This window comes from Centruroides vittatus, unplaced genomic scaffold, assembly GCF_030686945.1.
Source record: "Centruroides vittatus isolate TY-2023 unplaced genomic scaffold, ASM3068694v2 contig_391, whole genome shotgun sequence".
Classification (NCBI taxonomy): Eukaryota; Metazoa; Arthropoda; class Arachnida; order Scorpiones; family Buthidae; genus Centruroides; species Centruroides vittatus.
The window spans coordinates 3,746,721-3,764,276 of record NW_027122207.1 but is presented as its reverse complement, the minus strand read 5'-3'; the positions used below and the strand labels follow the sequence as shown (position 1 = coordinate 3,764,276).

The 17,556-nt window shown below is 27.4% G+C and overlaps 1 protein-coding gene across 1 annotated transcript in view; it reads left to right on the top strand.

Moving 5' to 3' along the window:
• LOC136975928 (reelin-like) overlaps positions 1 to 17,556 on the top strand; it is a 203,913-nt gene that overhangs the window by 179,169 nt on the left and 7,188 nt on the right. The window contains exons 50-54 of the mRNA XM_067271094.1: positions 192 to 320; positions 3,896 to 3,977; positions 4,501 to 4,660; positions 8,284 to 8,453; positions 15,822 to 16,053. Of these exons, the coding sequence (XP_067127195.1) occupies positions 192 to 320; positions 3,896 to 3,977; positions 4,501 to 4,660; positions 8,284 to 8,453; positions 15,822 to 16,053 (773 nt within the window). The remainder of the gene's footprint in view (positions 1 to 191; positions 321 to 3,895; positions 3,978 to 4,500; positions 4,661 to 8,283; positions 8,454 to 15,821; positions 16,054 to 17,556) is intronic.

Below are 17,556 nucleotides of genomic sequence, written 5' to 3'. Positions count from 1 at the left end.
CAGTTTAAAATTTGTATTTTTAATCTTTATTCATTTATGTTTAAATGTTTTAAATATTTGATGTATTTCTTAATGATATAAACTTATAAAAATATTAAATTCATTAATAAAAATTAATATTAATATATCAAATTAGTAAGCATTTTAGGCATAATGTTTATCAATTATTTATGCTTATTAATTCTTTACAGATAAAAAATAAATATTGTCATTCTACTTATGGTAATTCAATGGTATGGCTAACTGATACAGAGAATGGAGAAAGAAGTATAACTACAAGAGAACTTATTATTGGTGAAAATTATATGATTCAGTTTAGGGTAAGTATAATTAATTATAACAATTAAAATTAGCATAAGATATAGAATTTGAGGAAATAGTTAATTCGTTAATAAAAACTATTGTTAACTAATATTGAAAGTAACAAATTTTGATTATATTAGCTAAATTTGTAAGAATGATTAACTCCAGTTAAAATATTTTCAAAGACTAAATATAATTACAGAGCTCTCAACCTGTAATTTTGAAACAAGCCTATATCATGATCAAAAAAAGCTGACAGTCAAAATTTTTATCAAAATATAGTGTTGCTAATTTCGATGTCATTCTCTAATGCAAGACATACAGAAATGATAAAATAAAATAATAGTTAAATAGGAGTGTCACACACCAGTTCTGTACTTTTAATCATTTTTCACTCATTATACTAACATACTAGCAGTAATTCTTGTAAAAATTCAAAAAATTTTGTCAGTTGTTTTGCCACTTTTAATTTTATAACATACCATTGCGATCTTCTGTCTACCCATTATTCTGTACAAATGGCTAAAGTTTATGAGAATACCTCACACAGATGATTGCTTCACCTCATCTGTTATTTTGATGATTCATTAACAAATTGGTGAGGTTTGATGGAATAGAGTTAACTGCACACTATTGACTCTCACAACAAGTTTTAGAAATTTTTGTTCATTTGTGTTTATCACAAAAATTTTTTGTTTTGTAATAGATATCATCTTCAAACTTTTTCACTAGAAAAATCAACACTTTCTTCTATCTTATAATGCAAATTTCACAATTATACTGTTGTCTTAACTTTTACAAGAGTATGTAGGGTTTTTATTATTTTTTATCTGTGCGATTGATTATGAAAATTAGTTGCCATTGAATTATATAAATATTTTGGAAAAATTACTTTAATAAAAAATTTATTTTTAATTAATCTGTATTTAAAAATATCTGGAAATCAATCATCATAAATAAATTTTAGATTGCTTTTTTAGTAATTTTTATAAATTGCATTTAAATCATATCTAATCAGAAAATTATATCCAATGGGTTTATTTTAAAGAAAGAAATACAATTTGTCTCTTATAGTTAAGTGTCTCTTATAGAAGTTAAGTATAACTTAACTTCTCTCCTGTTGGTATCAATAAAAGTGAAATTTAAAAAAGTTATAGAGCAAAATCAAGACAATGCCTTTGTGTCAGATAATAGACTACACATCATATACATTATGTCAGGGGAAGTAGCATTCCTTTCATATTTTACAAGTATTCTGGAAAGTGTACACTTTTCAGAATATTTTATTTTATTCTTCTAATAAAAGATTTTATTTTTAGAAAAATATAGTAAGTCATAATAAACTAACTACTGTGGGAGGATTGTGTCATGTGACAAACAGCATTGTTTTCAATGTGTAGAGTTTTATTGAGTAAGTTTTATAGGTTTCATATATATTTCCATATTTTTACAAATGTAGACAAAAACAAGCCTACTTACATTTTGTATACTTATAAATAAAAAATTAATTATTGAACATCTGTAATATAAGAAAAATAAAGCAAACAAATTATTTATATGCAAGTATTTTAAAAAATTATGTGATTTATAGAATCATATTGATTTTTTATAGTAGTAACAAAACTAAAAATTAGCCAGCTCTATCGAGGATAAATAAAAACTAATTAGTGTCAAAAAGTTAACTACATATTCTTGTCAACACACTGTTATTCAAACAACCATTTCCAATCAAAAGTACACAGTTTTTTTAGGAAGATTTTTAGCATTATTATGCGACCTTGTACAGACTTTTATGGCAGAAAAATTGTTTTTGCCATAGAAACTTTTTTTATTCCAAAGCTAAAACACTCCTCTAAATAATGACATAGTCAATATATAAATATGTATTCGATAATTTTACTTTCCCAGCTGTTATATATAACAGGGAAAGTGTAGCGATCGGTTGAAAAATGATTCCCCCAAATTTTTACAGTTTTAGATCAGCATACCTTGAAATGTCAAGATATGCAAAAGATTCGAGGATTTTTTCTCTGTGTGTATGGATGTTAGAATGTGTTTGAGTGTGGCACAATTTTGTTCACCATGTTTGAAGCTTAATAACTTTGTGGTTTTTGAATTAGAGTTGGATGGTTTAACACGAGAGTTATTAAACTTCAAAGTGGTTGAACAAAATTATACCCTCACACACATCCAGAATCAGAGTCAGCAGATTTTTGACAATTCCTATTCTGACTCACAGGCCTGATCATAAGTAAGTTTAGAAAGTAATGCTTATGATATGTTGATGCTTTCTCTATTGTTAATGTCACTTTATAGATGTTGAGGGCTTCAATTATTCTTAATTTTTGTATATCAAATGTTTTTCTTAACAATTTGGCATCTTTCCAACATGAGGACATTTTTAATTTTATTTACATTTATATATACTGATTACAACATAAGAATTTTAAATAATGTTACAGAATCTTTGGATTATTTTATTTTACAATGCAACATAACGCCTTTATCTTTGGACAACTTCTAACCTGTAAATTGGGCCAAAAGTGTTTGTTCAGTGTGTGAAGTGAAGGGTGGAAACATACAAAAAATATGTTTATATAATTTAACTAAAAATTCCAGCAGTTGAAGTTGACATATTGTAATTATGTTAAGTACATATATTCATAATACAACAGAAATTTCCACTTTACAACAGAATAACTTTTATGGTAATTTTCAGCAATCTCATTTTTGCAGATTGCTTGATTAGTAGACTTCTAGGAATAAAAAAAAAAAAAAAGAAATCATTATAATAAATTGACACTTTGAAGAATTGAACTGACTCCAATTCTTCAATTCTATCTCACATTTCACAGTCAACTCTGAGCTATTCGATAATTTAGATTTTACACTTTATGTAACATTCATGATCCTACATGTAAGTTTCTCATTTGTTGCACAATAAGATTTATGTGAATTGGACTGATCTAAATTAAATCATCATATATAAAAATAAGTTTTACCATCAATATTTGTGCAGTGATCCTTGTAGTTTGATAAAAGCATATAGAATATATTCACATTAAAATGACAAATCACAGTCACATTTTTTAGCTAAAAACTATTTTAAACATAACATCACTTAAAATGAAACATTAGAGTTTCTGGAAATTTGTCTAACTTTGAATTCTCTTGGGTTCATTATTCAGTTAATTTCTGAAGATGGAAATATAACTCATTTAATTAGAATGGTTGTTGTGAGTCATGTTTTTGATCCTTCAACAGCATTTACATGAGATCTTGTGATATATTTTTAACATGATAAAATTGTTCTGTATCAATTTTATTTTCCATTTGAAAATCTAAGTTATAATTTAGTAAAATTTCAATTTAAAACAGAAATAATCATTTTGTATTGTTTTGAGCTTTTTTTTTTTTTTAAATGTTATATTTAATGTGACACTTCTCTCAATATAAAGTAAAAAATTCTAACATATCTTGTGTAGAGTATTTTCTCTAAAAGAATATTTTAAGGAATAGAATAGATAAATAAATTATTTTTATTACTTCTATATGTTATGTATTTAATGATGATTAAAAATTTTCCTTTCAGATAATTGTTGACTGTGATCAATTGCATCAGTGTATCACAAACCACAATATTAAATTAGAATATAGTAAAAATCCAGGATCAAGTAAGATTATAATTTAATAATAAATTTTTCAGTTTTATTTCATTTTTAAAAATAAATAAAAATAAAAATATTTATTTAACTTTAATTAATTTTTATTTCATCTGTTATTATTTTTAAATAATTTAGTTAAAACTACCCGAGCCAGATTAAAAGAGAAAAAAAATTGGTCTGTGCATGGAATTTAAGGAACACCTTCTATCCAACACTCTCTATAACTGAATTTTAAAAACAAAACATATTCCTTTTTTTATTATTATTGATTTTCTCTCTCTCTCTCTCTCTCTCTCTCTCTCTGTTTTTTAAACCCTGTCATTTTGTTAATGCTTCTTTGCACTTCATGCACTATTGTTAATCTGGCCCTGTATTCTTCTATTAATGATACTGTACTGTACATCCACTACATAGACATTTTTCATAACTTGAATCTGAAAAAATTTTTATTTGATATATTAAAAAATATTGTAAAAACAAAATATCATTAGTTTTCCTTTTTAATTAAAGATTATTTAAAATATTTTTATAGATATGTGGGAAGAAGTTCAATATGATTGTTTGCCTAGTAATTCAATGGATCATCCTGACTGTTCACCTTACCAGTTACATTTATCTAGTCAATATTCTGCAAATGGTTTTAATACATGGACATTAATTACAATAATGCTGCCTGAGAAAACATATTCCAGGTATTGTTTTTTATATAAATATTATATAATATAATGTAATAAAAAAAATTATCATCAAACTTAAATCAAAAATGTTTAACTGGAGAAAAAGAATTTGTAAAAAGCAAAACAGATAATTAAAAAAACTGTTTTGAACCATATCAATATGAATCAAAAATGCATGTTCTAGCAATTTTTGCAGATTATATGCAAAAAATTATAGTTCTGACTAAGCTTACCCTACATAATTTAAGGTATATGTATAAGTTCATTTAATGCGTATATTTAGATTCAAATAATCACCTAAAGCACCAGGTTGAATCACTAACACCTCCAAAAACCTTTAACCAGTGAAAGTCTGCTCAAAGTTCCTCAGCAAACGTTTTCGGACACCTCACTGTGCCCTTTCTCAAGCTATCTTGCTGAGGGACTTTGAGCAGACTTTCACCAGTTAAAGGTTTTTGGAGGTATTTAGATTCAGTTCTTTGTATTTGTTTTATATGTACAGTAGAGAGTCAAAAATCGGAATCAATTGGGGACTGGGGTTGTTCCGATTAGTCATTTGTTCCAATTACCCATTATGTACGAAAAAATACATTAACCTGTCAAGATGTTAAAATTTTTCTCCATTGCGTGTCGCTTCGTGTTGAATTTTCATCGATTTTAAGCCTAACGAAAATTTTTATAATATTAATTTTATATTAACCAATTATCGTATTGTTAAAAATTATTTCTGCATTTTGTACAAACAAAATAAATATATTGAAGAATATAAAAACATGAAAATTATACTTTAGAAGTAAATTTAGTATCAAAAATGTTCGATTCAGCACGACACAGTCCGACTGAAAATCGTGCCAATTACTGGCGATTCTGATTACCAGTGTTCCGATTAACGACTCTCTACTGTATACTGATTACTATTTGACATATATATACAGTAGAGCATCGATTATCCAACTCAATTGGGGACTGAGGTTGGTCGGATAAGTGAAAAAATGGATAACCGAAAAGTATGAAAAAATACATTATTAGTATAGTGTATTAGTGTATTAGTATATTAGTATATCCGATGTAATAAGCATATTAGTATATCGCTATTAACCTACTTCACGTTGAAATTTCATCAATGTTAAGCCTAACAAAATTTTTTAAAAATAATAATCATCGTTAAATTATTTCTTTATTTAGCATAAAATAAATACAGAAATAAATAAAAAATAGAAAATTAAGCCTGGTTTAAATATTGGCCTCCCTTGCATGGTCTAGCCAGTGTTTCCAGATAAAACATGCAAAAATTTAACAAAAATAATATTAAAGTAGCAAAGACATAGCCAAATATTGTAGTGCCACATCACTAGCGGACATTTGAATTTGCCGACTAGAACGTGGTCAGTTAACCGATGTGATGGTTGATCGGGGGTCGTATAATCAATGCTCTACTGTATATGTCAAATAGTAATCAAAATACCTAAAAAATATATACATACATACATACATATAATTATGAAAGTTTCTAATTTTAAAACAAAAATTTAACATTTGTGCTAGAACAGGGGTTGGTAACAATTTATAATTACTGTGCTAAGGTATTGATATATACAATGGCTCAGTACGCCAGTTTTAGTTTGCAAAAAAAAACTCTAATTTTCTAAGATTCAAGAAAAACTACTTGTACTATATTTTGGATGTAGGTTATCAACATCTAATCTAACCATTTTTAAAACATTTCTAAAACCACAGAAATAAAATTAATAGATTTTATTTTATGAATTATTAGCAGTATTATTAACACCAATAAACTTTCTCATAACAAAGTACACTCAAACCTGTTTTTGTGCGGTCTTTTTTTGTGCGATTTTTTATATGTGCAGTATACCAGTTTGATTGAAATTCATATACTGCACACAAAAAAGAAATCGCACAAAAACAGGTTTGAGTGTGTGTAATTTTGAAGAAACAGATGCTCCTCTACTTATGAACATTATGACCATACATCTAAAATTTAAATTTTGTGCAGATTCTGAGTTCTCTTGACACTCTTGGGGTGGGGCGGGGTGGGGTGGAAGTCAGTCTTTGGCCAATAATATATATTAAATTTTTAATAAATAATTAATATGGGCTTATTTCTATTGCATATCATCATTTTTTATTTTTGCACAGATTCTGAGATTTCATTTCCACTTGTGAGATGGCACTGAAGTTGGTAATGTTGGAATAACAGCAGTTTTTGCTATTTTTATAAGCTTTTATGATTACTTTACTATTATGTTTTGAAGCACTAGAGATAAATGCAAGAAGTGTCACTCTATTATCATAGAAACTAAATTGGACATTATAGAACTAAGTGCATTAGATGGGAAAAACCACATTTGTAACACCTGCTACTAAGCAGTAGCAAGCAGATAAATGAGTGTAACATATTCTATTAAGTACATTGAAGAATCACACAATAACAATAAGTGGTTATTCTGTGTATAAATGTACTTTCTAGGTTAGTTTTTGACTTACAATAAAACCAGGAACCTAATCTATTTTTTAGTAGGAGAGCTCCTGTACATTAACATTTTTTTATATTTTAATCATAATAAAATTTAATAGTAAACAATATTCATATTCATATTTCTATTGCATTTTATACAGTTCTTTAACCAGTAATATTCAATAACAATTATGAAATAATAATAAATTGCTACAGTATTCTTAATATTACTATTCTGTTGTGTTCTATTGTGGCAGTATGCCATATTTTATGTATAGTTTTAATTTAATATTGTAGTTTGTTAATAACTTTTCCCTCTTGTGTGTCTTTTGTTTCCATATTCCGAGAATTTCAGACCAACCCTTCTCAACCAGGGTGTGGAGGGGGTAGACAATAGAGTGCAGGGACCCTTGAGGACAAAAACTCATTTTAGAGAACAACTTTTTGGCTGGACAAGAGGTGTGCAATGAAGGCTCTGGGTTGTTTCAGTATCGACGAGAGCTGGAGAGTGTGATATCAGAGTAAGAGACTTATAAGAAGATCTTAAGTGTAAAAAGGTTAAGTGGAAGACTCATTGGAGAAAATCCTCCATCTTGAGAAAATAAAAAGGGTTCAGAGCAGCAGATCTGCAAGGACATTAGAATTGGAGCCAAGCCAGCATACTGAAAGATTTGTCAAGATTGGGTACCCCTTTCCTATAAATCCTTCCTTCCCTTCCTCTTCTATCTATATGCATATTTCCTTCCGTTAGTTTTAAGTAAGATATTAGGCTAAGAATTGGATCCATGATTGTAAAAATCCGTAATACCAGACATTATAACCAATGAAATTATCAATTGTGACAACGTCCTTCACGCAGAAGATTCATTGTATATACCATCATTGTGAAAGAAAACCTGAGAGTTGTATAACAGTTGGGGCCTGTAAATTCCTTATTCGTATGTAAAAATAAAGTCTGTTTCTTGTATATCATACTTTGTGTCATTACCTTTCACTTTGAACATCACACTATAAGTAATAAGATCAATCTGAATTGTTACAGGATATGTTTGTTCTATACATAAAAAGTCATATATAAGAAGAGAATCAATAGTAATAATAAGAATTAATTAATTTTTATTTTTTGCTTTTTAATTTAAATGATAATTTGATTTTTCTGTAGTTCTACACAATTCAGATGGATACAAAATTCAGAAAATTCCACGAACAGACCTATCTCTCTTCCATCGTGGGGTTTAGATGATGTATATATTGGTGAGATGTGCCCATCAATGTGTTGGGGAAGAGGAAAATGCATTAAAGGAATATGTAACTGTGATACTGGATTCTCAGGTAAGTTTTACATTTTGATATTAATTATATTGGCATTAAAATCTCTTACATTTGCTAGAGATAAAAATATCATTTGAGTATTTTTTTCAGATAATATTTTTATTTGTATATAATTTTATTAAATGCAATATATCACTTTAAAGAAATTAAATTTCTAAAATATCAAAACATTAATACAGTCAGTTAATTTTACATCAGTTTATTTTGTTAAATATTTGTGCTGGATGATTAAAGGTGCTAATTTTCATATTAATTTTACATTATAATTTAATTATTTAATACATCATATTACAATAGCTCACTTCATGAATATTCATATTAGATGCACCTGAAAAATACTATATTTTATGGCATATAAAATGCAACTTTTGTCTAAAAACTATGCTGAAAATTACCCTGCATCTTACACATGAAGTTATGATCTCCCATAGGCTAATGAACTCTCAAATCGTCTTTAGTAGGTGACTTATAGCTAGTCCAACTCTTGAATAAAATGTTTTTGTTTAATATAATAATAATAATAATAATATTTATATTATGTTGGGTTGAGTTAGTTATACTCAGTTGACACCAGTTGCTGTGTTCTATAGTAAAGTTATAACTAGACCATAGTAAAGGCATAGCAATCAAAACAAGATAAAAAAATTAAATAAGTATGTCAGTGTGTATGTCTGCATTCAGGAATTTCCTAACAATATCACATGTATTTTTGTGTAAATCTATAGCATAGTTGTTGTCTGTAAGCTGTCATGTTTGTTTCAAGTCTTGTGATGGTGTAGTAATGAACAATGAAATGGACAATGGATGGTAAACTCCATTGTCCATTTCATTTATTGGTGTGGTTTTCCAGCCTTTGTGGTCTGTGGATGCATTGCCATAGACCACAAAGGCTAGATTGGTTCCTCACAACTGTTGAGGGCATTGCAGTAGCCATGCTTGGGGCAGTGCTACCTTTGCTACTGGTAACCAAGGAAGACTGTGGCTATTTTTTTGAACATGGGCCTCTGCCATCCCATGAATGCAGAGTTTGTAACCCTGATGACATCCAAGCCAGTATCACACTTAGACCTGGTTACTGCCATAATAAATATCTCCACAGAATGTGGGGTGTGTGATCACTCTTAGCTTCACTTCTCTCCATAGACCTTACTGGCATGGGTGTCCCTACTAGGAGCTTGTGCTCCAGCCTACATTGCTCTATGGATCAATAAAATTACTGGACTCTCCCATCATAATGAGCTGACCACAGGAGAATTATTCCGTTAATGCTACCATGAAGTTCAAAATTGCATTAATCAAATACAGTATCTTTGTTAAGTAAAGACAGTTGGGAAAGCCATGTTAATTAAAATGTCTGCTGCATATAAAAAGGGATTGCTGCAATTAACATATTAATCAAATCCTGCATTAAGCAAAACCATGTTAAGCAAGGGATTAAAAAAATTGGGGCTGAAGATATAGTTTAGCTTAAATACAGTAAATAGTAAATATAGATTGCTGGAATAATTTAAGGTGTGAATTACTTATCTAGAAATTCCTTCTCAGTTTCACTGTGATTTCTTTACAAATATTTTGTTTGAAATGGAAGTAATTCATATATGCCATAAAATACAGTACTTATTCCTTTTTATGTGGTAATAAATTTCATCAATTTCTCTTCTTTGTACAAGGGGTTATCAGTATGTAGAGAATCCTGACATTACAAACTAATGTAATTTAATGTAACACACAGAACAATGTTATGAGCTTTTTAATATAAAAAGTACTTTTTCCTATTTTATTTAAAGCTTCATCAGTTATTCTATAAGATATTCAAACATAATGAGTGGAACATACTTTAAATAACATTCTAGAAAATTTTCTTTTTGAAATACATTTAAATTTGAAAATGCTCTTTTCAAATATTTAAAAGAAAAAATAATACAGTAAAAATATAAATATAACAAATACAGCAATACATATACTGTATTAAATTACAATAAAATAAGTATAAATACAATACCAAACAAATAAATAAAAATAAAAAATTAAAATTTTTAAAAGCATAAAACAGGAATTAGAGGAACAAGCCTATTATAAAGTGAAAATGATATCCTTGATATGGAAGATGGGTTAGTTTATAGGCTTATTTTGGAGAATGTGCAAAGCTTTGAGCAGGAATAATGTCATATCAAGAAAGCCTCATTCCATGATGGTTGATTATTATGATATATAATCAATTTGGCCAATTCAGTGGAACTTCTTTTTGCCAAAACATCCCTTTTGTTTTTAGTAATCCTGTATCAGAGTGCACACTAAATTGCTCTAATATAATATAGCATCACATTGTCAGAAGAAATGGGGGTTTTATGAGAAAGATCCAACAAGTTTCATTGGTCAAAGTCAGATGTTATGAATCTTCTAAGGGAGCAGCAAGAGCTGAAGGCTTGTTGAACAGATAGCAATCTGGTAAGATGCAATACAAGATCGGACCTTGAAAGTGTAGCATCATTTTGGGAAACTTATGTGCAGTTTGTTATCACGTCAACATTGTTAGAGAGTTTATCGTACATTTTGAAATGACAGAAGAAGAATAATCCATTTTTTTGCTGCACATGTGATGAAAGCTCTAATTGAAGAAATCCAGATTAGAGAGAAGAAGCAATGCATATCTGATGTTAGAATAAATATAAGAAAATAAATATGGTTGGTACTGGAAGGATTCATAAGAAGGGAAATATACTAGCACAGTGGGTTTCCAACAAGCTCTTGTTTGGTAAATACCAAACAAGAGCTTGTTGGAATCTTGGTGGTTATTTAGATTGAGGAAATTTATAACATTACTTTTTGGAATCTATGGTAAAGTTAATATGATTTTGCTGTAGCCAGCCATTGCAAGAAGACATCAAATTCTACTTTTGAATCAGGCCATATGGTATTTTGATGATATCTTCAACATATACTCAGACTGTACTCCTTAAATATTATGATACATACGCCTTATATTGTTGAGAACCAACTTTATTGCTTTAAGTAAACGTTTTCAACCTGATCAACAGATCATTGTCAGGTTTTAAAGTTTACAATCGTTCTATATTCGAACGAATATGTGATAACATATTCAAGTTCAAAGAGATTCGAACATTTTGTCGAAATACCAAAATATACAAAAATGTAACAAACACTATAAATACATGAAACTGAATGAATTAAAATAAATAGAATAAAATAAAATAAAAATACAAATATATTAACATAATATATAGAATTATATCGACCATGCATTATGTATTAGATTTTAATGAGCTATTCTTGATCATATACTTTCAGGCTGATGATAACACTCCCATTGGCCTGACAAAACTATGCAGAAATAGTGTTGCGACACTTTAGTAAAAATAACAACTGAAGTCTTTATTAAATATTTTAACTTTATAATTTTGGAATATTTATTTATTCACTCATTTACTACTATTGTATTTGTTTTATTTATATTTCTATTGCATATTATTTTTTCTTTTAAATATTTGAAAAGAGCAGTTTCAAATTTTAAATGTTGCATTTCAAAAAGAAAAATTCTAGAACATTATATGAAATATGTTCCACTCATTGCATTTGAATATCTTGTAAAATAACTGAAGAAGCCTTAAATAAAGTAGGTAAATGAGTGAATAAATAGTAGGTAGTCTTTCAATATCAAAAAGCTCCTGTGTGTTACAGTAAAGTACATTATAGAAGGAGTTAATAGAAATTTTAATTAAATAAATTTTTTTTTATTTTACTTTATGATTATTGTATATTATTTCACATGTTCTATTGTAATTGTTCAGAATATTGATTTTGAATTTGTTTTAATTTATATCTTCTACATTACACTATTTTAAACTGTTAATTCCAAGATTTTTGGTGAAAACTTTATTTATTTATTTAATAAAAAATTGGCTTCCTGAAATTAGCAGTATTGTTTTATGTTTAGTATTTCCTACAGCAAATTTTGGAAAGATCATCTATCATCTATACTTCAGATTATTGAAATGTTAAAACTATGAATTTTCCATGTGGCTTTTAGTTTAAATTAATTAACTTATTCAAATACAGATGGCATTAGTATGTTTAACATATAGGTAAGAAAATCATATATTATTGCTATATGTAGGATTGCCACATGATGAGATGCTCAATATAGAACAAAACAACAACAAAAAAAAAAAAGATTAATAAAGGAAAATTAAGTTTATTAATAAAAATAATTATGAATTATTTTGGATAAATTTAGATGACAATTAACTATAATTACACTGTATAATTTAGGTAATTATTATCAATAATTGAATTTAATGTCATATATACACATATATATTGTTCATTCATTATGTCTGAACTTATATTTTTTTATCATTCTATGCACATCCCAGTAGTTCTACATCATTCTGTATTTTTTCAAAGAATTATACGCAACTGCTTTACAATTGACGCTTATAAGCAATTCTGCTTTGATAAGTTTAATGGAATACTTATTTTTTTCATCAGTCCATTTTTATTTATAATAGAAAATGAGCATATCTATAAATGATGATGCAGGTATGCTTAAAATGTATAATTTTAAATAAATTATCACTATTTAATGTTATATTTTTAAAAAATATTTCAATTATCAATAGTAGCACATTTTATTTTCCATTCAGGTGAGTTAACGAGTTATTTTAAATGTTCATTAATTTCTTCAAAAAGTTTATGTTTATATTAGAAGTATTCAATAGTTCTACAATTTAAGCAAATATTTCAAAATTTAGCAGTTTTCTTAATATATTATCAATTTTGAAGTTTGACAACTTTGCAATTAAAAATTTTTCATTGAAATCAAATCTTTTTTTCACATAATATAAAGCTTTGTTTTCAAACTTTTGCTTTTCCTGTAGAGTAAATCTTTCATCTTTTGCATAACTTCATACCTGAAAAATTTATTCTTGATTCTAGAAGTGAGTTGTTGCTTAAAATCTTTTAGAGTTGCATACAAGTCAATAACTGTGGTACTATTTTTAATATTAAATTTATGATTTTATATTATAACAGTCTTCTTCTCAAAACTACTGGAGTGAGTAAAAAATACAAAAACAAAATCTTTTTAACTAGTAATTGAACTTTAATGTAACTTTTAAACATTTTTGATCTTTACCAAGGCCTGCATCAGGTAATGAACTAAACTGACTTCCAAATTGGAACATTAGAATGATGATGTTCGACTTTAAACTTTGTATATATCAAATTCACGTGGCTGATTGAGCTGATTGACTTCATTCAAAATTTCTCATACAGATACTTCACGCATGCGCCACCGTCTCACAGTCTTTAAAGTTAATACAGTTGCCCTTCAAGTTGGCTTTATAATATATACAAAGTTATAAGTCAAACATCATCGTTCTAACATCCCAATTTGGAAGTCAGTTTAGTTCGTTACCTGGTGAAGGCCGAAAACATTCAGAAGTTACTTTAAAGTTCAATTACTGTTTAAAAGGTTTTTGTTGAAATATAAAATTCACAAACAAGACTTTTAGAGTTCACAAAATCATGTACATAGAGTATGTTCAGAAATTAATTGAATGTCTTTTTTTGTCTTTTTTTTTAATTTTTTAAAATGACTTAATTTTTTGAACATTGAAGTTTTTTTTACAAATGTAAAGTAGGATAATTAAGTTTTCATGTAAGATGTAGGACTGGTCTACCAAAAGTGGGATGCATGGCAACCCTAGCTATATAATAAGTTGTTTATTCATGCAAGACTGTCAAAAGACACATTAGATCTCAGTTCAACATTCTCTTAGTTCCAGATTGTAATAAATTTTTCTATAATGAACTCTCTGGATTTCTTTAGAATGAAGAAAGTTATATCTGCTGCCTTACCTCTTAGTAGTTCTTCATTTTTGAGGATTTGTAATATAAATAAAATAAATTTTATACAAAAAACTTTTAAAAAGAGAATAAAACATATAAAGAACAATATAGAGTAATATAGTGCTTCCTAAACTTTGTTCATTCTTGACCCCATTTTATTATGGGAATTTTTTCACAACCCCAGGCCAGGTATTAAATACAAGATAAAGATATATAAATATTGCCCAAACTACTTTATTTATTTGAATATACATACATATATATATTTTTAAAAAAAAACAGTTTTAGGATTTGCTTTAAATATACAAATATTAATGAAAGTAAATTACACTTTAACAATAATGAATAAAATCCAATTGTTTCTTCAAATTCAACTGTTTCAATTTAATTTTCACAACCCCAGCATTTTGCTTTGCAACCTCAAATGGGACACAAAATGCATTGTTTAGGAAGCCCTGGTATATTAGAGAATGTGTGCTTAGTTCAGAAGTGGATTTACAAAAATTAATTAGTGCTATGAAAACATTATTCATGTGTAATTCTGAATTGAAGCCCAAAAGCCACTTATAGATTACAAGTGAGTATCCATAATTTTTTCAATACATCTAGATACCTTAAATATGACATTTACAAGATAATTCCTAACAAATTTATACTAATGAATGGATGGACAGATAATTTTATCTCTTCAATTTATGTTCATAAATATGATTCATTTTTAAAGTTGTAAATAGAATATTTATAAAATTAAACACATTTTTCAGTTTATCATTAAAGAAAAAAAAATAAATAAGAAAAATAAATTAATTGTGGTCTGAAGACCATGTGTTCTGTTGCCTAACCAGCTTGTAACCAACCCCTTGTGTGGTTCACGGTGTAAAGAAGGGAGAGGCCCTCATAGCGTAAAAGCTTCCTGTTGTAAAAGTTAATGGGAGAAGGGGAGATATGTGGTCCAAAGATCACGTGTTCTATTGCGTGATCCTTGGGTGGGCCACAGGGTAAAGAAAGGATGGGCCGCGTTTTCAGAAGAAAAACAGAGAGGGGGAGGGAGATCGCACATGCTCAATGGAAGAAGAGGGACTTTTTCGAAAGAAAGAATGGAGGGTAGACGTGTAGATGATAGAGTCGCAAGATTGTTTTTTTCGTGTATGTTGTTTCTTTTGTTTTAATGTCTGTTATAGCAAAGGGACAGAGTAGTGATTGGAAGGACTAAAATAAACTTTAAGTTCCTTGCATTGGAGTCATAGAGTGTATGATTTATTTCATTGAAGTTTCTTTTTGTTTTGTTCCTGCACGGAGAATACTCTAAAGATCGAGTACTTCCCCACATAATGTTTTTTGCATTTTGAATTAACCTAGCAATAATAAAAATATTTCTGAAATTTTTTAAAATTTAATTTTAATGTCTTATTTTATTAAAGAAAATGATAATAAATGAATAATTTAATGCAAATTTTAATTCTTGAGAGTATTTTAATCATTTTTAATTTTTATAAGGTCCAGATTGTTATCCTTCAAGTAATATAATCAATGGTATATTACTGCTTACATCTTTCACTGATGGCTTTGAAGAAGGTATAAAATCAAATATATGGTGTAATATATCAGGTGGAAGACTGAGTGTTGATTGTGGCAATTTTGCACCAAATGGACATGGAAAACATTTATATTTTGGTGACTGTGGTTTACGTCAAGCTATGACATGTGAACTTGATGGCACCAGCACTAGGTATATTATTTGTATTCTCTTATTATTTTATTATATGTCATTATAATCTACAAAGTTTGGAATCATTATCATCAAATAAATCCTTAAAAAATTTGGTTTTCTTAACAGTTAAGTCACAGAAAAAATGTTTTCAGCTCCATTTGAGCTGAAAACTTTTTTTTTTTTTTTGTGAATTAAAGAATTTGATTTTATTATACTGCACTTTGTTAAGTAAAACAATACCTGTATTTATTAGAATAAATATATTTAAATATTTTATTATAAATTATAAATATTATATTTTAAATTAAATTTCAAAAATTTTCATAAACATCTAACAGGTCTGTATATAAACACATTCCATTCTATTATATTAATCATTTGAATTATATAATATTTTTTAAATAAAATCTTATATATTGTTATACCATACTAGATTAGTCAAAATTTTGTTTTTTCACAAAAAACTAGATATAATAATCACCATATTCTCCTTATAATAACTGCTACTGCTTTTTGTGTTTTTTTGTACTATACTGATATATATGTACATAACATTTCTGTTATTATTATATTATTATTACAAAGCATTGAAACTAGAATAAAGAAGTTAGACTAACTACATAATCAATCAGAATATATTTTAGTTTATGAGATTTCTGTTTTCCTAAAAATTCCTTCATTGGCTTGAAGATATATCTGTAATATAAGGATGATGACTCAAGGCATCTCAATTAAATTATAGTCAAATTCATTACATCTTATAATTGCTAACAATGTCATTTTAATCTGAGGATTTCATTTTTAACAACATTTCTTTATATCATGAGTTCAATAAATTTCTTTCAATCAAATAAAAATTATAATAATTTTTTTGATTTGATGGTAATACAGCCATAAATATAATTTATGAAAACTTGAAGCTTTCTGCTTAGTAAATTGGCTGTAATTCAACTATCAGAGGTAATGAAATATTTCTATTTTTCCAGAATTGCATTTGTATAAAGGAAAACCATGTTGTTCACATTTTTGATTTTATTTTTTTTGAATTTTCTTCAATAAATAGGCTACACTTAATTCTTGAAATACAAAGTTATGCATCATTATGTCATATCAATTAATGTATGACACTTTTTGTATTTTAAAATGTTTTGTCTTCTGTTGAAAAAAAGTCTTAACAGTCATTAAAACAAAGCATCTTTGCAAAATATTTTACATTAATCATACATAAATATAAAAGATCATATTTTAAAATCTATGCAAAACCTACTTTATCAATTATTTTAGTTTTTTGAGGATAGATATGAGGGTAAAATCTATACTGTTATTGTCATTGCTTAGAGTTAATTTCATCTGAAACACAGCATTTTCAATAATTAGCTATCTAATTAATAATTTTCAATAATTAATTAAGAAATGTTCCTAATTAATTCAATACAAATAAGCAGTAAATATGTTGTCATAATTTTTCACTTAAACAGCAAAACATGACAAAAGTAAAACAAATCAGATCCATTAAATTAA